We start from the raw sequence: 21,521 nt of genomic DNA on the forward strand, positions 1-21,521 counted from the left end.
CAGGTGGAGAATGGAAGAAAACACATTCTAAGCATTGGTGCAGTATAAAGAGTGAAATACATGAATGAGTGGAGAACAGAGAATAATGTATTTGAATACTGAGGTACTTTGGAGGAAATTGCAAAAGATGCAGCTGGGAATGTAGCCTGTGGTTATTCTGGGGAATTTATGATTATAATTTATATTTCCAGAAATAGTTTTCTACATTTTTGTAAATAAAATATAAACTTTTTTTTTACATTTTTTTCTAGATTTATGGCAAAGTACAGTTTTTAACATGGACTCCTTGTTTTCTTTGGATAATTTGTCTTTTGAAAAACCTGATGAAGCTGGAAAGTAAGTCTACCTTAAGATAACATAGTATATTGCTTTAGGCTTTTTAAATTTTTGTGTTGTTTTATGATATTTTCTCTCTGGTAAATATATAAGTAAAAAATGAGGGATAAACAGAATGGATTTTATGGATGTTTTGGTTATATAAATATATTTGGTAGCCATGGGATTTGGATCTAAGGGAGTAGCTAAAGTTTAACATCTTCCATACTAAAATATTAAAAATAGATTCTTGCCTATTTTGCTTTTATTTATTTGCATTTCTGTTCAAATTATTTTTGGCTAAGGTAAAGATTGGAAATAATGGTCAAAGAATAGCTCATGATATGGAGTACTGATAACTTTTTTGAAACAGAAAAGGCAATGTACCAAAAACCAAGTGGGATAAGAGGATTCAGCACAGGCAGGAAATAGGAGTGCAAATAAAGATGTGGCACCAAAGGAAATAAGAATGGAGAATAGGTAGTCTGTTAAATACTGGCTTTTATGGATTTTCACATGCGTATTGCTCTGTGTTAGCATTTCTATGTATTTGTTCTATTCTTTTAAAATGAAGTCTTGAATAAATTGTGTTATATACTGCTTCATTTATTTTTTCATTCATTCAAATATTAATTCAAGTATTGATTGAATGCTGAAAGGTATATAAAAATGTTGAAACAGACTTCTACTTTAAAAAACTTGAAATCTACTTGAAGAAATTAAACACAAATATGGAAACTTCATTAAGAAATAATGTGACCGTGTAATTCATCATTTATGCTGGGACACTATGTATCATAGTATAACAAGATTATACTATGATTTGGATGCTGAATGACTGGGGAAATGATGGCACCTCTGGAAAATAGGGAAATCATAAGGAGGATTTGACTTTATGAGAGTGAAAAATTGCATGCAACTTGGCCAACAGGTGTTAATTAGGACTAGCCTGGGAAAATTGGAACATATGTTTGACCTAACAATAGAAAGTCAAAAAAAGAATGCAAAGCAAATGATAAGCACATATACATGTGTGTGTGTGTGTGTGTGTGTGTGTGTGTGTGTGTGTGTGTGTGTGTGCGCAATGAAATTTCAGATTTGGAAGGAGGCTCACTTATCAGGTCACACTTTATAGTACTGGTGGGCATGTCAGGAGGCTTTGAAAGATTAGATAATTCTGATACAGAGAAGAAGTAAGACTTTGAAGGCAAAAATGTAACAAACAACTGTTGCGGACAAGCCGGGATGAGTCTATTATGGGGTCTCAAATGGGAAAAGGTATGAAATTGAATAAATGATAGACAGAGACTTAAAGAGACACACACACACACACACACACACACACACACGGGTTGTGGAGGTCTCTACTGTTCCTGAGCCATAACATGGCTGCTCCCAAAAGCACATCCACCTTTATATGGGGTCTCAAATGGGAAAAGGTATGAAATTGAATAAATGATAAACAGAGACTTAAAGAGAGAGAGACACACACACACACACACACACACACACACACACACACACACACACACGGGTTGTGGAGGTCTCTACTGTTCCTGAGCCATAACATGGCTGCTCCCAAAAGCACATCAACTTTTATTCATGGAAAAAAATGTGGTCCGTTAGCAATTCAATTAAGTTTTCAAGACAACTCAAAGACAACCCCCACCGTACCATTCAAATCTAACTTTACACTAATAAGAAATTAGCTTCCAGCCTCTTCCAGAGCTTCTCACATGGGTGAGACAAATGAGAATCAGGTATACTTTGTTAACTAGGCAGGTGAGGTAGGGGTAGGGCCCAGCACCTCTGTCCAGATTGCAAAAATACCCTGTTTATTTATTCGGTCCCCAACAAACAAAAAGAGAAAAAGAGTGGAGACGGAATGATTCACAGTACTTTTAGGGGATAGTGTACAGAGAAGTTTCCTGAAATAGAGGATACATAGAGGAGAAACGGTGAGATATAACATTAGAAAAGTAAAGCTGAGGATAGATTGTGGTGAATGTTAAATGCCAGAATAAGGATCTTAGATATGACTCTCTATCAAAAATCAAATCAACAAATCAAACATTTATTGTTTAATATGCCTAATTATATAAAGCACTGTCCTCAGTACTATCAATATAAATAGAAATAAAAAAGAAAAACCCTTAGGTGTTTATAATCTAGAGGGGATAGTAGATCTATCTATCATCTATCTATCTATCTATCTATCTATCATCTTTCTATTTTCAATACAAGGAGAAGTGTGATAGATATGATAGGTTCAAATAGTACTTTAAGAAGAGGGGAGGCCCTGGCTGGTTGGCTCAGTGGTAGAGCGTCGGCCTGGCGTGCAGGAGTCCCGGATTCGATTCCCGGCCAGGGCACACAGGAGAGGCGCCCATCTGCTTCTCCACCCCTCCCCCTCTCCTTCCTCTCTGTCTCTCTCTCTTCCCCTCCCGCAGCCAGGGCTCCATTGGAGCAAAGATGGCCAAGGCGCTGAGGATGGCTCTGTGGCCTCTGCCTCAGGCGCTAGAATGGCTCTGGATGCAACAGAGTGGAGCCCCAGAGGGGCAGAGCATCGCCCCCTGGTGGGCATGCTGGGTGGATCCCGGTCAGGCGCATGGGGGAGTCTGTCTGACTGCCTCCCCATTTCCAGCTTCGGAAAAATGAAAAAAAATAATAATAAATAAATAAAATAAAATAAAAAAGAAGAGGGGAGGGAGAAGAAAATCTTAGGGAACCCAGGAGATTTCATGAAGGTAGGATATGAACGGAATTTTGAATGAATATAAGCTCTAATGCCTAGAACAGCGCCTGACACATAATACTCAATAAATACATAATTATTGAATGGATTAATGAGTGAATTAAACAGTTGAACTTATGGGTAGATATGGCTGTAGGGTCAGGTACAGGGGAAAGCTGAGTAAAGGAAATGTTTTTAAACAAAGATGAGGAGGGACAGAATATATACACATATTTTGTGTATGTGTTTGTATATATGTAGTTCACTTTGCTCTGTACTTACTCTATGGTACATGTAGAATAATTAAAACTGTAAGGTGGTCTCATGCCACTTTGAAGTTTGGCATTATTTGGATACCTTTGAAGGATTTTGAATGGAATAATAGTATAAAACTATTGCAAATTATTGTGGTAGGAGTGTGTAAATTAGAGAGAGAAAACCTGGAGTCGGTGAGGCCAGTTAAGATACCAAAATAAGTTCTCAACCAAAATAAGTTGATTAGAACCTTGATCAGGAGAGTGACTGTAAATACAAAGGAATGAAGAATTAGAGAAAATTTATAAGATGCAATAAGACAGGATAGTTGTCTGGATATACAGGGTATAAGATTATGCTATGATTTGGATGCTGACTGGGGAAATGATGGCACCTCTGAAAAATAGGGAAATCATAAGGAGGATTTGACTTTATGAGAAGGCTGAATAGTAGAGCTAGATGTGTGTTTTTGTATCTTGTTAACATATTTTTTGATATTCTGAAATAGTCTGTGCAGAGAAGAGTTAATGTGTTAGGCCTAAACTGCTGTCCTTGAAAAGGCCTGCTTGCAAGGTTGACCTTTGGCTGGAGTCTGACAACTTAGATTTTTAGAAAGTTTCCCACCATTAACTGATAAGAGTGGTTCACAGTGCATAAACTGTTTATACAAGTAAAGTAATGTGGTTTATGCTGAACATCTGTTTTGTTTCTGGGAATCTGGAATGTGCCAGAGAGGGGATGCTCATGTGATTAGTCCCCAATAAAATCCCTGGGCATTAAATCTCTAGTGAACTTCTCTCATTGGCATCATTTCACATGTGCTGTCACAACTCATTTCTGTGGGGATTAAGCACAGGCTGTATTACTGACTGGGGAGCACCTTTGGAGCCTGTGCCACTTCTCCAGAACTTCACCCCACAGTCATGAGTGCCCTGCATCTATAAAACTTTCTATTTTGTTTATTTTGTTCTTTAGATTCCACATATAAGTGAAATCATGTGGTATTTGTCTTTCTCTGTGTGACTTATTTCACTTAGCATAATACCCTATAGGTCTATCCATGCTGTTGCAAAAGTGCAGATTTCATTGCATTTTTGTGGCTGAGTAGTATTCCATTGTATATACGTACCAAAACTTTATCTACTTGTCTGTTGATGAGCACTTGGGTTGCTTCCATATCTTGGTTATTATAAATTATGCTGCAATGAACATGGGGTGCATATATTCTTTCAATTCACGTTTTTGGTTTCTTTGGCTATATACCCAGAAGTAGAATTGCTGGGTCATAGGACAGTTCTATTTTTAATTATTTGAGGAACCTCCACACAGTTTTCCTTAGTGGTTGCACCAGTCTGCCTTCCCATCACAGTGCACTAGGGTTCCCTTTTCTCCACATCCTCACCAACACTTGTTTGTTGATTTATTGATGATAGAAATTCTGACAGGTGTGAGGTGATATCTCTTTCTTTTGATTTGCAGTAAATACTTTGGCTTTTTGTCAGACAGTCTGACAGTGTCAGATAATGTCTTAAAGATTTTTTATTTGGAAAATATAGTCATACTAACTATGTGTTAGGTGCTATGAAATACAAGAAAGTAGAAGACTGGGGCTCTCACTTCCAAGAGTTGAAATCCTAAATGAAGAGATAAAGAAAACATAAAGTCCTTGGCACTTGGCCTAGGAAATATATGTGGTGCACCTACCTATCAACCTTATTTCTTTTCACCTAACTTTTTGTTCTAATAAAGGACAATTCAACTTTGATTGGAAAGAAAACATTAAAGCATTATCTGAAAAAAAAAGAAAGAAAGAGCATTATCTGTTAATAGGATCATTGCTGAAAAATAAGGAGGTAGTAATGCCAACAGGATGGCAAAAAAATCTCATCATTTACTGTAGATTTACAAAGTGATTGTCAGTTTCAACTGTTTTCTTGGATTTTCTATTGTTTTTAGATTGTTCTGGACCAAGAATATTTGGGTTAGGACATTAACTTGTAATAATGCTTTAGCGACACTAGAATACCAGTAATGGTGTCATTTACATGAGGTCTGTCAGAAGTAATTTGTCACTTGTAATAGTTAAGGTGCTAAAGTTTCAGAATGATTTATTACTTTGTTTTTAATTTTAATTTTTTAATTACTACTTTAAAAATTGGAACATATTTAAGGTTCCTGTCACACACATTTGAATTGGAGAAAAGTAAATGGAGTTATAGCCATTATTTAGGTAGTACCATATTTTTTGGTCCATAAGATGCACCTGACCATAAGATACACCTAGGGTTTTAAGGAGGAAAATAAGGAAAAAAATATTATGAACCAAATGGTATGTTAAAATATTTAATAAAATTCCGTATTTTTTACTCTATAAGACACACGGGTGTTTTTCCCTCTACTTTTGGGGGAAAAACAGTGCACCTTATGGAGTGAAAAATATGGTGTATTTCACATTGCAATGTCATTAATCCTATGACACAAAAGGAAAAAAAAAGATAGCGAACATAGTTACACAGGGATAAATCAAAGTTACTACAGAAAGTTAGTTCGTAGGATGTGAAGAGTCTGCGATTGAGTGATGTTTAATTGACAGATACATAGTTTCTGATATTATATCTTTATTAACATATATATTCACATTTTTATATTTTATATAGCTATCCAGGCAATGGAAAATCATTGGATTGGTTTCTCCCACCTGCTCCAGTGATTTCGGAAATTCCAGATACTCAGGCATTAGAAGAGGAAATAGAAAATCATAAACTGTTAGGTAAATTATTACATATTTATTGTGAAGCCAAACCTACACAACTCATGTCATTGTGAAAAATTTAGTAACATATTAAAATATTAATTCTCTTTTTTTTGTAATGGAATAAAATGAAAGAGAGTTCTCTTATTCAGAATAGTGCTCACCAAATCTGAAAATCTAAAATATTTTGCTTCTCTCTGTATACAATATATAAACATACATATTATATTATATACACACAATATACTATCACATATTCTATTCTGTGAATTTTGTTTCCTCTTTTACTATTAAAACTATCACTGCTATTTAGTTTTTGTCTTGTCCTTTATTAAAGGTGGGATCCTCTGGTTTAGGGAGCCAGATTTCTGAAATACATTAAATGAAAAAAAAAAAACAAGAGGCAGATGATCATGTGTAGTTTGATAACATTTTATAAAGCTAAAAAACAAGCACACTCAAACAATATATGTGATCTAATATAATATTGTTGGCAAAGTTTTTATTTTTAAATTAGGCGGTAGATTCATGCATGTATATTTTATTATTATGCTTTATAATGTATATATACCTATAAATGCAAACATATATTATATATACTCTTGTATGTACCAAATAATATACAGGATATATTATATATACCATAGTATATATACATAGAGGGTAAAGCAAATTTAAGTCCTAATGAGGCCTCCAAACTTCTTCCAACCATCCCATTGATAGATGCTTGTAAAGACTGTAAAAAAACCTTAACAATTTTGTCACTCTGATGAAAGCATTCCTTTATCTTGATTTCAAAGGCAACATTACAAAGTTAAAAGCAATGTATCATGTATTTTAATACTGGATCAAATTCAGTAACACTTTATGTAGTTGGTCATTGTATTTCTGTATATAAGTTGATTATATAAATTTTAAAATGTAATTATAATTAATTGTATAATTATATTTGTAATAGATAAAATACTTAAGTACTACAATTCTAATTCTGTGGGTCAGGAATTAAACCTATTTTAAAATGTAGGTTTTATATAAATTTCAAATTTAATTTAAATAATTATTAATTTTTGAGGATCCTTCAGTGATATATACCATAAAGTGAGAATCATCCCAAAACCATATATAATGTGACAGATTATCTTACTATTATACTAATATTTTTCTTTTGGCATTCATATTTACCTAGTAAACCCTTTTGAAAATTTTTATTAAATTTTCTATCATCATTTTGAAATATTTTTTTCAAGGATAACATGTAGTAATTAATATATTTCATTTTTTTAGGTCTGGAAAAGAGGCAAAAAGTGTTAACAGATTTAAAAATAACTAATGAAAACACAAATTATATTTCACCAACACAAAAACTTCAATTTGCCGTTTCCTCTAATGAATATGAAGAAAATAAACTACATTTTGGAGGGGAAGACAATAATGGCTTATCACATGTTTCTGGCAAGCTGACATACAATTCTTCTCAGAAATTAAAAGATCACAATGGCACTCAGATAGCACCTGAGAAAAGCATTCTAGATGATACAAAATTAGTTAATTTTGCACAAGATAAAGGAGAGAGCACATCAGCCTTCCAAACAAGGTAATTAATGAGATAGATAACATTCAGTGATAAAATTGGATAGTTATGTGTATGTCCAAAAGTTTGAAATATTATAGAATCTGAATGAGAAAAACAACAAGCAGAGTCTACTGTGTACCAGCCACCCCATTAACTTTGGGGTTCTAGTCGTAGGTTCTTGCCTTAGGAGAGCTTACAGTTTAATGGGAGAAAGACTGATAGTAAATAACTAAAAATAATAGTATTTGATGAAGTATATAGTGGGCAGAGGCTCTCAAAGTTTTTGTTGTCTGGACCCCCTTTACACTATATTTTACTACCTTCAGTCATTCCTGTTACTTATTTTATAAAATGTGAGTGCTATATTAGGAACCTTAATGGTTACTTCATCCCTTTGGGCTCTTGTGAACAAATTACCTCAATGGATTGTGTTTTGATTTGTAAAATATAAAAGTCATAAAGATGGCCTTTCTATGTTTTCCAGAACTTTGTAATGAAGTAATTCTTATACTCAAATGATTACTGAATAATGTTTGGGAAGTGGGTGCTAGCTACTGACAAGAGGCCTCAGTACATGTCTACATGGACTTCTCTATAAGGTTGTTTGAATGTTCTCATGATATACAGTGGCTAGATACTCTCAAAGTGAGTGATTCAAGAGACCATGAGGAAGGGACAGTGTCTTTTAGGACCTTGCTTTGGAAGTCACACACTTGTATTCCCACAGTACTAATCACATAGGCTAGTCCTGATTTGAAGTAACAGAGTACAGAAAGGTGTGAATACCAGGAGACAAAGACCATTGGGGGCTTTCTCAGAGGTTGGCTATCTGGATTTATCTAAATTTTAGGAAAGTGAAAAGACATAATTTAGTGATAAACTTAAGTCAAATGTTAGGAGAATGATTAGTTTTGTGTTTGAATACACCGTAATCTATATAGAGATATTTTTTTCTTTTCTTTTCTTTTTTTTTTGTATTTTTTTCTGAAGCTAGAAACCGGGAGAGACAGTCAGACTCCCGCATGCGCCCGACCGGGATCCACCCAGCACGCCCACCAGGGGGCGACGCTCTGCCCACCAGGGGGCAGTGCTCTGCCCCTCCGGGGCGTCGCTCTGTTGCGACCAGAGCCACTCCAGTGCCTGGGGCAGAGGCCAAGGAGCCATCCCCAGCGCCCGGGCCATCTTTGCTCCAATGGAGCCTCACTGCGGGAGGGGAAGAGAGAGACAGAGAGGAAGGAGAGGGGGAGGGGTGGAGAAGCAGATGGGCGCTTTTCCTGTGTGCCCTGGCCGGGAATCGAACCCGGGACTTCTGCACGCCAGGCCGACGCTCTACCACTGAGCCAAACGGCGAGGGCTTTTTTTTCTTTTTTTATGACAGAGAGAGAAAGACAGAGGGGGATAGACAGGAAGGGAGAGAGATGAGAAGCATCAATTCTTTGTTGTGGCACCTTAGTTGTTCATCTATTGCTTTCTCATATGTGCCTTGATGAGGGGGGGGAGGGCTACAGCAGAGTGAGTTACCCCTTGCTCAAGCCAGCAACCTTGGGCTCAAGCCAAAGACCTTGGGCTTCAAGCCAGCAACCTTTGGGCTCAAGCAGCGACTAAGGGGTCATGTCTATGATCCCACACTCAAGCCAGCAACCCCGCACTCAAGCCGGGTGAACCTGCACTCAAGCCAGCGACCTCAGGGTTTTGAACCTGGGTCCTCACTGTCCCAGTCCAATGCTTAATCCACTGTGCCACCACCTGGTCAGGCATAGAAGTATTTTTAAAGGGATCAATTTTATGCTAGTTTTTCACGTGCAAACATGTATTTTTCTTTCTTTCTTTTTTTTCTTTCAGATTATTTGAAATACCTGACAATATACATTGGAGTGCTCATTCTAACGACAGTGCAAACTTGGATTCTCCTGTTGGCTCACAGAAAATTGTCCAAACAGAAACAAACAAAGGGAAATCATGGAAATATAGAAATAGTAAGCAGAAACCTCAATATTCAGATATTAACATGTTTACAGAAAATGAGTCTTTTTCTGCTTCTGAAATCAGAGGAGGCATATTCAAAGCACCACCTTTTTCAGTTGCATCCCAGCCTCATGAAGTTCAAGGTAGTTCCTTGCTTTTTCATTTGGTTTTATAAAAGTATAATCTGGGCCCTGGCCGGTTGGCTCAGTGGTAGAGCGTCGGCCTGGCGTGCAGAAGTCCCGGGTTTGATTTTCAGCCAGGGCACACAGGAGAAGCGCCCATCTGCTTCTCCACCCCTCCCCCTCTCATTCCTCTCTGTCTCTCTCTTCCCCTCCGGCAGTGAGGCTCCATTGGAGCAAAGATGGCCTGGGCACTGGGGATGGCTCCTTGGCCTCTGCCCCAGGCACTGGAGTGGCTCTGGTCTTGACAGAGCGATGCCCGGAGGGGCAGAGCATCGCCCCCTGGTGGGCAGAGCATCGCCCCCTGGTGGGCGTGCCAGGTGGATCCCGGTCGGGCACATGCGGGAGTCTGTCTGACTGTCTCTTCCCGTTTCCAGCTTCAGAAAAATACAAAAAAAAAAAAAAAAAAGTATAAGCTAGTCTGTATTTCTTAGCGTAGGGAAAATATAAAAATATAGTAATTTGAATAGGTTATCTGTATAATTTCTGCATTTCCCATTATATTTTAAACTGATATAATATTTAACTGCTGTCAATTAAATTATGCAAATTTTATTGAAACAGTTTTTATGGAAATAGGTAAAAAATACCCATATAAGTATGTAGGATTTTTTTTTTTTAGGGGTAACAGAAAATGATTTAGATTCTTTGAAGGCTGTCACAGAAATTCGTATCCTTTAAATTATTTTACTACAGCAGCTTTTATTTGAAATTATATTTTTAAAGCACTTTGTTTTATTATGTCCTTTTGTTTTTGTTGAAAAAAGGAAAAGTGAACATTGTGCATCATGTAAGAGACCCATTCGGTGTGACAGTACTACTCAAAGTGTGATCTGCAGTCTGGTGCCTGTTTGTAAACTGTTAACTAGTCTGTGACAAGATAAGTACAGAAATGTGTCTGAGCTCATTTATAATTTCTTATACTTTGGGAAGAAAAATGTATTGCGTTAAACATGTGTAGGTAAAGTGAATGAGAATGGGGCATACCGTGGATTGGAGACATTTTTGCAAATCTAGTATTTTTTGAAAGAATCTAATTTGCAATTTATATCTGTAATATGATTTTTGAGTACATACATATGTTCTGGAAATAATATCCTCTTTGTTTTTTGTTTTTTTTTTTGTTGTTTTTTTTTTGATACTCTGTGTTATGGCTATAACTGTACTTATTCTATTTTATTGTAATTCATTAGCTGTTTTTATTTTTTTTTTTGTTTTTATTTATTGACTTTACAGAGAATGGAGGGAAGGGGAAGAATGAGAAGTATCAACTCATAGTTGCTTCACTTTAATTGTTCTTTAATAGTTTGTCCTATGTACCTAGACTGGGCTAGGTCAGGGTTTTGAACTGGCAACCTCAGCGTTCTAGGTCAACTGTTCTATCCCGTGCACCACCACAGGTCAGGCATTCATTAGCTGGGTTTTTTTTGTTGGTTTTCTTTTACTATTTCCTTATGACCTATGGATCCCTGAAGGCAAGGAGCATGCTTTATTTATCTTCCTATCTCCAAATAGATTGAAGGGCAGATTAAGTAACAAAGTTGTTCTTGGAAAAGTGTATCCATAAGCCAGGGTGAGGGTAAAATTGTGGATGGAATATGTTTGGAAAGAACAAGTATTCCAGTTTGGCTGCAGTGAAAGTTAAAATTCAATGAGTAGTAGGAAATAATGTTGGATAGGTATCTATCTTAGAATCAGATCACTTAATGCCATGAATACCAAGGTCAAGTGTTTTTGTTTCAATTTTTAATAAATTTAGTATGCAATGAGAGAAACCATGCAGAATTTTTGAGCAGGTCAAGTTACATCATCAAAACCTATTCTTTAGGGTTATTGAATTAGTAACTTAAAAGCTAGGGAAAGGCATTTAGAGTCCACAAAAAGTTAAGACTTTGTTGATAAAACAGAAAGTAAATTCCAGATATTGGGCAGTTGAGGTAGAGAAGTCTAGGGGAGAGTGATTCTAATTCTCGGTACTCTGTGGGCTAGGATAATTCTGAACTGGGATTAGAAAATACTTGCCTGATTCCTTATGAAAAACGGCATCCAACGCAGATAACTGAACTGAGTTAGAATGGGGGGGAACAATAAGAGGATTATATATAATGATGTAATAACTTCAGACATAGCCAGTCTTTACTTTAATGCTTCTCTTCAGCATATGGTCTCAATCCTGCTGTGTTTCCTTCTCTCTGGTGATCTAAATAGCATGGGAACATACAAAATAAATAGTAAATACTTAAAATGAAGTTAATTATCTGTATGATGGGAAATTCTTCTTATCCCTTATTGGAACTTGACATAAATATGACAATAACTTGATGAGTTTTAAAGATTTTCATGTTACACTATTAGCACAGCTGAAGTGATTCAATTTTTAGGTCTCTTTGCTGATTAAGACTACTGCCTACTATTGTGTTCATTGTATTGTTCAAAAGTTCATTTGCTGTCTAACTCATTGAACTGCTACACTTTATTGTTTGCTAGCATATATTTAGATTAAAGTGGGAGACTGAATGCTCTTCACGATAATTTGGGAGTTTGGGGATTACTTGGACAGAACTTATTTTCTGCTTCTTTTCCAATATTTTGCTATTTGAATGCTCATGACAATAGAAGTTTGGTGGTCAGATTGATGCTGCCACTGTTGTCTTATCATTTTCAGTTCTGCAGATATTTTCCCACCTGTAATAACATATAATTGCAGTGACCCTGCTGAGAGTTTGTTGATGAAAGGAAAAATTTGATATAAAGTGCTGGGAGTTATGATAAATGATGTTAGTAGCTGAGTTTTCTCATGTGTAAGGAACTGATTCTGTAGCTCCTCTGAATTAGAGTCATTTTTGTGAATGTAAACTGATGTGGAACTACCTAATGAGAGAAAAACCAGCATGATAGCTCACATGTGGGCTTGTTACAAATAAATATTTTATAGGAAGAGACATATTTTGAAAAAAAACAGATTTCTTTGAAAGCTGATAGATTGACAAATCAAAATTACATTTGGTTTTGACACAAATATTCTGACAGTCTGCAAATCTGAAAGTAAAAAGAATATTTGTAATAAATGCAAACCTGTATTAATTGGGTGCTTACTGTGTTTCAGGCACTGTTCAGGTATTTGGGTTATTTATGTTAATTAAGGAAACTGAATCATTATCCTTAAGGAGTTAACAATCTTGGGAGAGAAGATAGATCTGAATAATTGTAAGTGTATAAATAAGTCATAAGATATTTTAGAAGGTGATGAGTAATAAGCAGAAGGAAAAAAAGTGGAACAGAGTAAAGATGATTAACTTGGAATGCTGAGATCAGGGACTCAGGATTAGAATTATATAGAGTGATTTGGGTAGGTCTTCTTGAGAAGGTGAGATGTAAGCAATTAGAGGAAGTGAAAGAGCCAAGGAAATAAGAAAGGAAGAACAGGCTGGACAACAGTTTGGATGATGTTTCTGAAGAACAGAAAAGAATTCAATATAGGCAGAGTTGGTGAGCCAGTCAGGAGTGGTAGGACATGAGGTCAGAAACACAAAGGTGAGGAAGCAAGATCATGTAGGGCCTTGTGGCCATATACTTTGAGAGAAAGGGGGGGGGGAATCAGAGCAGAGAAATAATATGCTCTGATTTAACTTTTAATAGGAACACTTGTAATAGTTTAGAAATTTTTATATATGTCTTCCTAAAATTATAAATGCTTAAATAGCTATGTATTTGTGTTCTGATTAGAAGCCAGAACTTAAGGCTGTGCTTGAGAAAGTATGCAGGTATATCCCTTCCAGGGAGAAACTGAAGATGGAGCTGTCTCCTCTATACTAAGCCTGGATGTCTACCTGTGTGTGTGTGTGTGGTGTGTGTGTGTGTGTGTGTGTGTGTGTGTGTGTGTGTGTGTGTGTGTTTGGGTGGGGGGGGGGGTTGTTCCTGTGCCTATTTAAAAACTTCTTTGCTCTAGTCCTGGGGAACTTGTTAATGCAAGTCTTGTTGGTTTACAGGGCTGGGTCTATCCTTCAAGTGGGAGCCTTAAAAGTTGGTTACTGGATGTGTGATTAAAACCCTTTGCTCTTCAGGGAAAAGGTGGAAGTGGGGGGTGCCTTCCCAAATGTATAGTTCGGCGCTAGAGGCGGGATTTAAGGTGAGAGTTGTCTCTGCCTTTTCTACCTATCTCAATGTCCTATTTTCTCCTTCATTCAATGTATAGGAGTCATTCAACTAGTTTCAGGATTTCTTTCAGAGGACATTGTTCTATGTGCAGGTGTAATCATACTTATTGTTTGTAGGTATATATTTGGTGGATACATGGGAGGGGGAAATTCAGGAGAATCCTCTGTTGCCATTTTGTTGCCTTCCTCTGTATCCATTAATTCCTTTGTTATGATGCCAAACTAGCAAATGTTAAAGCCTCATCATTAAATATTGTCAGTCAGTATTAATTTAACTTAATTTTTAAAATTCCAAAATATTTGACTCCTTAATGTTGTTCTAAGCAGCAAAATTTAGAAGTATTTTCAAAGAATTCCCATATTTCAACTATATACAGTCCAGAGCCTTTGATGATGTAAGTATTTTATTATAATTATTTACTTATCTTATTAGATGGTTGTCCTCTAATGGCAGGGACTATATCACATTCATTTTTATGTCCCAAGTGCCACACTCAGTAACGGGTACATTATAGGAGGTCAAAAACTTGTTTGTTGTATGAATGCATGTTATTTACATAGGTGGGTTGGCTTATATTTATTGGACTTATAAAAATTTCTCTGAAAGCTAAAGAAATGATTTTCTTTTGCTTTGATTTGACAAATAAAACAAGTTAAATTTTAGTAGTGTTATTTTTTGAGGGTGGTGGATCTAGCGCAAGGTCACAGTTTTAATAAGTTTAAAGATGAAAATATTTGAGCTATTTATTATTCCATAGAGTCTTCCTGAGTCATATTTTCTAACAATTGAGAATGTGAATGAAAAATTTAATATATTCCATGATTGATTAAATTTTATATTTTAGCTTCTGTACACAGATAGGAATTTTGTGATTTGTGCTCCAACTGGTTCTGGGAAAACGGTAGTGTTTGAACTTGCTATAACAAGGTTGTTAATGGAAGTACCATTGCCATGGTCAAACATTAAAATTGTTTACAGTAAGTATTTATATATTTTTTTATTTATGGTTTTAATTTATTGTGTTTATACAGATTCAAGTGTCCCACCGAATATATCTCCCCTCCACCCCCGTGTTCCCCTTGGCCCCTTTTGCCCTGTCCCTCCAATACCTTCCCCCCTTCCCTCCAGGATTTGCTGTTCTGTTCTCTATAATGCTGTGTTATGTATATATAATTTCACTAATCTCTTTCCTTTCCCCATCCCATCCTCTCATCCCCTTTCCCTCTGACCGCTTTCCCTCTGGTCCCTTTGATCCCGCCTCTGTCTCTATTCTGTTCCTCAGTTCACATTGTTCATTGGATTCCTCAAATGAGTGAGGTCATATGATATTTTTTTTCTCTGCCTGGCTTATTTCACATAGCATGATAGTTTCCAGGTCCATCCATGTTGTCGCAAAAGGAAAGATTTCTTTCTTTCTTTCGGCCACATAGTATTCCATTGTGTATATGTACCACAATTTTTTTAATCTACTCATCCACTGATGGACACTTGGGCTGTTTCCAGATCTTCGCTATTGTAAACAATGCTGCAATAAATAAACATGGGGGTATATTTCTTCTTTTGAATCAGTGATTTGGTGTTCTTGGGGTATATTTCTAAAAGTGGAATAGCTGGGTCAAAGGGTAGTTCCATTTTTAATTTTTTGAGGAATCTCCATACTGTTTTCCACAGTGGCTGCACCAGTCTGCATTCCCACCAGCAGTGCAGGAGGGTTCCCTTTTCTCCGCACCCTCTCCAGCACTTATTATGTGTTTTTTGTTAATGAGCACCATTCTGATAGGTTTGAGGTGATATTTTATTGCAGTTTTAATTTGCATTTCTCTGATGATTAGTGATGATGAGCATTTTTTCATATGCCTATTGGCCATCTGTATGTCCTCTTTGGAGAAGTGTCTATTCATTTTTTTTGCCCATTTTTTGATTGGATTGTTTATCTTCCTGGTGTTGAGTTTTACAAGTTCTTTATAAATTTTGGTTATTAACCCCTTATCAGACGTATTGGCAAATATATTCTTCTATTGTGTGGGTTGTCTTTTAATTTTGTTAATGGTGTCTTTTGCTGTGCAAAACCTTTTTAGTTTGATAGAGTACCATTTGTTCATCCTGTCCTTTATTTCACTTGCCTGTGGAGATAAATCAGCAAAAATACTGCTACAAGAGATATCGGAGACTTTACTGCCTATGTTTTCTTCCAAGATGTTTATAGTTTCACGACTTACATTTAAGTCTTTTATTTATTTTGAGTTTAATTTTGTGAATGGTGTAAGTTGGTGATCCAGTTTCATTTTTTTTGCAAGTACCTGTCTAATTTCCCCAACACCATTTGTTAAAGAGACTGTCTTTACTCAATTGTATGCTCTTACCTCATTTGTCAAATATCAATTGTCCATATAGGTGTGAGTTTATTTCTAGGCTCTCTGTTCTGTTCCATTGGTCTGTATGCCTGTTCTTAGCCAGTACCAAGCTGTTTTGAGATGCCCTTGTAGTATAACTTGATATCAGGAAGTGTGACACCTCCCATTTTATTCTTCTTTTTCAGGATTGCTGAGGCTATTTGTGTTCTTTTTTGGATCCATATAAATTTTTGGAATATTTGTTTTATATCTTTGAAGTATGTCATTGGTATTTTAATAGGAATTGCATTGAATTTATAGATTTCTTTGGGTAATATAGACATTTTAATGATGTTTATTCTTTCTATCCATGAACACAGTGTATGCTTTCACTTGTTTCTATCTTCCTTGATTTCTTTTATTAATGTTTTATAATTTTCTGAGTAGAAGTCTTTAACCTCTTTGGTTAAATTTACTCCTAGGTACTTTATTTTTTTTGTTGCAAAGTGAAGGGGATTGTTTCCTTAAATTCTCTTTCAGACAGATCATTGTTTGTGTATAAAAATGCCACTGACTTCTGAATATTGATTTTATACTCTGCCACCTTGCTGCATTCATTTATCAGGTCCAGTAGTTTTTGACTGAGACTTTAGGGTTTTCTATGTATGGTATCATATCATCAGCAAATAATGATAGTTTTACTTCTTCTTTTCCAATTTGGATGCCTTTTATTTCTTCTTCTTGTCTGATTGCTGTGGCTAGGACTTCCAGAACTATGTTGAATAAGAGTAGTGAAAGGGGGCACCCCTGCCTTGTTCCTGATCTTAAGGATATTGCCTTTAATTTTTGCCCATTGAGTATGATGTTGGCTTTGGGTTTGTCATAGAGCGCCTTTATCATGTTGAGGTATGATCCCTGTATTCCCACTGTGCTGAGAGTTATGAACATAAATGTGTGCTGGATTTTATCAAATGCTTTTTCTGCATCTATTAATATTATCATGTGATTTTTATCCTTTCTTTTGTTTATGTGTTGAATCACATTGAGTATTTTGCGAATATTGAATCAGCCTTGTCTCCCCAGAATAAATGCAACCTGATCATGATGTATAATTTTTTTCATGTATTGCTGAATCCGGTTTGCTAATATTTTGTTGAAAATTTTTAGCATCTAAGTTCATCAGGGATATTGGTCTGTAGTTTTCTTTTCTTTGTAGTGTCTTTGCCTGGTTTTGGAATCAGTATTATGCTTGCCTCATAAAAGGAGTTTGGAAATCTTCCCTTCTCTTGAATTTTTTTGATATAGCTTGAGAAAGAAAGGAGTTAGTTCTTCTTTGAATATTTGCTAAAATTCACCTGTGAAGCTATCTGGCCCAGGACTTTTGTTTGTTGGGAGTTTTTTGATAACCGTTTTAATCTCATCTGATGAAATCGGTCTGGTTAGGTTTACTGATTCTTCTATATTGATTTTTGAAAGATTATATGTTTTTAGGAATTTGTCCACTTCACCTTGGTTGTCTAATTTTATGGCGTATAGTTCTTCATAGTATTTTCTTAACAATCCTTTGTATTTCTGCTGTGTCAGTTGTTACTTCTCCTCTCTAATTTCTAATTTTATTTGAGTCCTCTCACTTTTTTTCTTGGTGAGTCTGGTTAAAAGTTCACCTATCTTGTTTACCTTTTCAAAGAACTGGCTCTTGGTTTCAGCTGATCCTGTGTACTGTTTTATTAGCCTCTATATCATTTATTTCCACTCTGATTTTTATTATTTCCTTCCTTCTATTTCCTCTGGGTTTTACTTGCTGTTCTTTTTTTAGTTCTTTTAAAGGAAGGGTTAAATTGTTTATTTGAGCTTTTTCTAGCTTCTTAAGGTATGCCTGTAGTGCCATGAACTTATCTCTCAGGACTGCTTTTGCTGTGTCTCATAAATTTTGTATGTTCATTTTTATTTGTTTCAAGGAAAGTTTTTATTTCTTTCTTGATTTCATTGTTAACCCATTCATTATTTAATAACATGCTATTTAGTTTCCAAGTGTTTCAGTGTTTTTCAGTTTTTCTATTGTAGTTGATTTCCAGTTTCATGCCATTGTGATCCAAGAAGATGCTTGATATGATTTCAGTCTTCTTAAATTTGTTGACACTCATTTTGTGTCCTAGCATATGGTCTATTCTAGAGAATATACCATGAGCACTTGAAAAGAATGTATATTCTGCTGCTTTAGGGTAAAAGGTTTTGAAGATATCTATTAAATACAGTTGATCTAGTGTGTCCTTTAAGTCTGTTTCTTTGTCAATTTTCTTTCTTGAGGATCTATCCATTGATGTTAGTGGGGTATTAAAATCCCCTACTATTATAGTATTGCTGTTGATGTCTCCCTTTGTGTCCATCAAAATCTGCTTTATATATTTAGGTGCTCCTTTATTAGCTGCATAGATATTTATAATGGTTATATTTTCCTGTTGGATTGCTCCCTTTATCATTATATAGTGACCTTCTTTATCCCTTACTATAGCCTTTGTTTTAAAGTCTATTTTGTCATATATAAGTATTGCTATCCCAGATTTTTTTTCATTTCCATTTGCATGAAATGGTTTTTTCCATCCCTTTACTTTCAGTCTATGTGTATCTTTTGTTTTGAGGTGGGTCTCTTGTAGACAGCATATGTACGGGTCCTGTTTTCTTATCCATACAGCTACCCTATGTCTTTTGATTTGAGCATTTAATAAATTTATTAAATATAAATTTAATCCATTTATATTTAAGGTTATTATTGATATATAGTTTATTGCCATTTTATTCTTTAAATCTACATTCCTCTTTTACTAGTTTTTTTCCCCCCTTTGTTCTGTTTACAGCAGTCCCTTTAACATTTCTTCTAGCATTGGTTTGGTTGTAATGAATTCCTTGAGGTTTGGGTTTGTTTTTTTTTGTCTGGGAAGCTTTTTATTTTTCCTTCAATTTTAAACGATAACCTTGCTGGATGGAGAAGCCTTGGTTGTAGGCTTTTGTTTTGCATTACTTTGAATATTTCTTGCCATTTCCTTCTGGCCTCTAATGTTTCTATTGAGAAGTCAGATGTCATCCTTATGGGGGCTCCTCTGTAGGTAATTGACTGCTTTTCTCTTACAGATTTTAGTATTCTTTCTTTATCTCTTAATCTTTATATTTTAATTATGATGTCTCTTGTGTGGGCCTCTTTGGGTTCATCCTTAATGGGACTCTCTATGCTTCTTGAACTTGTGTGACTTTTCCCTTCATCTATTTAGGGAAGTTTTCAGCTATGATTTCTTCAATCAGATTCTCTATCCCTTGATCTTTCTCTTCTCCATCCCTTGATCTTTCTCTTCTCCTTTAGGAATCCCTATGATGTGGATGTTATTTCTCTTTTTGTTTTCACAGAGCTCTTTTAGAGTTTCCTCAGACTTTTTGAACCTCTTTTCTTTTTGCTGCTCTGCTTCCATGCTTTCGTTTATCTTGTTCTCTAAATCTCTGATTCGACCCTCAGCTTCATTCATCCTGCTTTTAATTTCTTCTAGTGGTGTCTTTATTTCTGATATTGTATTTGCCATTTCTGACTGGTTCTTTTTTATTATTTCAATGTTCTTTTTTTTTAAATTATTTTTATTTATTTATTCATTTTAAAGGAGAGAGAGAGAGAGAGAGAGAGAGAGAGAGAAGGGGGGGAGGAGCAGGAAGCATCAACTCCCATATGTGCCTTGACTGGGCAAGCCCGTGGATTTGAACCAGCGACCTCAGCATTCCAGGTCGAAGCTTGATCCACTGCGCCACCACAGGTCAGGCTTTAATGTTCTTTTTGATACTTGCTCTCTCTTTATTTAGGTGCTCCTTATGTCCATCAATTGTTGCTCTAAGATCTTTGAGCATTCTAACAATCATTATTTTAAACTCTGTTAATTCTAACAATCATTATTTTAAACTCTGTTATTTCCATCTCATTCAGATCTTTTTCTGGGGATTTCTTTTATTGATTCATTTGGGTTGCATTTCTCTGCCTTCCCATTTTGTCTGTGTGTAAGAAGGGTGTAGCCAAAGGAGTCCAGTGGGTGTGGCCTCTGTGTTCCCTAGGTGTAATCTGTCTGCAGGCCTGCCACCTCAGGTGTTCAGGGCATGGATGTTGCTGGCATCGCCCTGCCACCACAGTCACTGTGCCATCTGCCTCACCTCCATGGGCCGGACTGTGCTTGCGTGCCTGGGCTGCAAGCTCTGGCCGGCCCCTGGCCTCTGCCCCACCCCCGCTGGTAGGACTGCATTCACACATTTGTGCTGCAAGCCCTGGCTGTCCCCTGGCCCCTGCCTGGCCCCCACAGGTGAGACTGTGCTCCTGCATCCAGGGTGCAAGCTTTGGCCGGCCCCTGGCCTCCACCCTGCCCCCACATGCGGGACTGTGCTCACGCACTAGGGCCACAAGCCTTGGCCCCACAGGCAGTGTTGCGCTCTTGCGCCTCGTCTGCAGCCGTGGCTGGCCCCTAGCTTCCAACTCTGTGGGTGGGACTGCGCTCACATCTGGGTCGCAGCCGTAGCCGTGGGGGCAGACAGCCCCTGGCTTCTGCCCCTTCTGACGGGACCATGCTCCTGCATCCTGCCACTGCCTGCCCTTCTGCATGCACTTAGCAGTGTGGGGGTGGCAATGTAGCTCAGACCTCAGCACTCAATACTGTATCCCTGATGGCTCCCTGCTTCTAAGTGATTCTTTGCTCTGACTGCAGCAGGAGAGCTTCTGTTTGGCTGGTGACCTGCTTCCCTTTGCTGGTATTGCTGGTTCCAGGAAAAATACTCACTTTCGATTTGGGGAGTGACTCAGCCCAGGGTTTAGAGTGGCTGTCCTTCAAAGCATTTCTCCCTGTGCCTCCTAGATTATACTCTCTTCCTGCTACTCCAGTCCTCTCAGCTCACCCCATTCCCTGGAGCTTCAGGTGAGTGGTTGTGAAAGAGGTTTTCTGCGCGGTCTCTTTAAGACAAATACTCGTTTGAGAAATCTGTCTCTTTCTCACAAACAGTATTGTGGATTGTTTCACAGCTAGATACTGTCCATATGCTTCTTCCATGCTTTGAGGCTGCAGACTAGGGCATCAGTCCTGGGGCCCAGGACCCTTCCCTCTCCCGGAAACTCCCCTCCCGCCACAAGTCCCTCTGGGCTGCCTTGCTCCCAGGAGCTAGGCAGCCCTCTCCGCGTTTCTGCTTTCCCTACCAGTCTCAGTGTGGCTTCTTTGGTGATCTTTGGTTATAGATTCCTCTT

At 37.0% G+C, this 21,521-nt stretch overlaps 1 protein-coding gene across 1 annotated transcript in view; it reads left to right on the forward strand.

The window, feature by feature from the left end:
- The first annotated feature begins 277 nt into the window (after positions 1 to 277).
- Positions 278 to 21,521, forward strand: part of HFM1 (helicase for meiosis 1) — a 130,684-nt gene continuing 109,440 nt past the window's right edge. Inside the window, exons 1-7 of the mRNA XM_066372671.1 lie at positions 278 to 336; positions 5,962 to 6,074; positions 7,341 to 7,650; positions 9,472 to 9,737; positions 10,396 to 10,443; positions 14,255 to 14,325; positions 14,776 to 14,908. Of these exons, the coding sequence (XP_066228768.1) occupies positions 278 to 336; positions 5,962 to 6,074; positions 7,341 to 7,650; positions 9,472 to 9,737; positions 10,396 to 10,443; positions 14,255 to 14,325; positions 14,776 to 14,908 (1,000 nt within the window). The remainder of the gene's footprint in view (positions 337 to 5,961; positions 6,075 to 7,340; positions 7,651 to 9,471; positions 9,738 to 10,395; positions 10,444 to 14,254; positions 14,326 to 14,775; positions 14,909 to 21,521) is intronic.

The sequence above is a fragment of the Saccopteryx leptura genome, chromosome 3, assembly GCF_036850995.1.
Source record: "Saccopteryx leptura isolate mSacLep1 chromosome 3, mSacLep1_pri_phased_curated, whole genome shotgun sequence".
In the NCBI taxonomy this organism is placed as follows: Eukaryota; Metazoa; Chordata; class Mammalia; order Chiroptera; family Emballonuridae; genus Saccopteryx; species Saccopteryx leptura.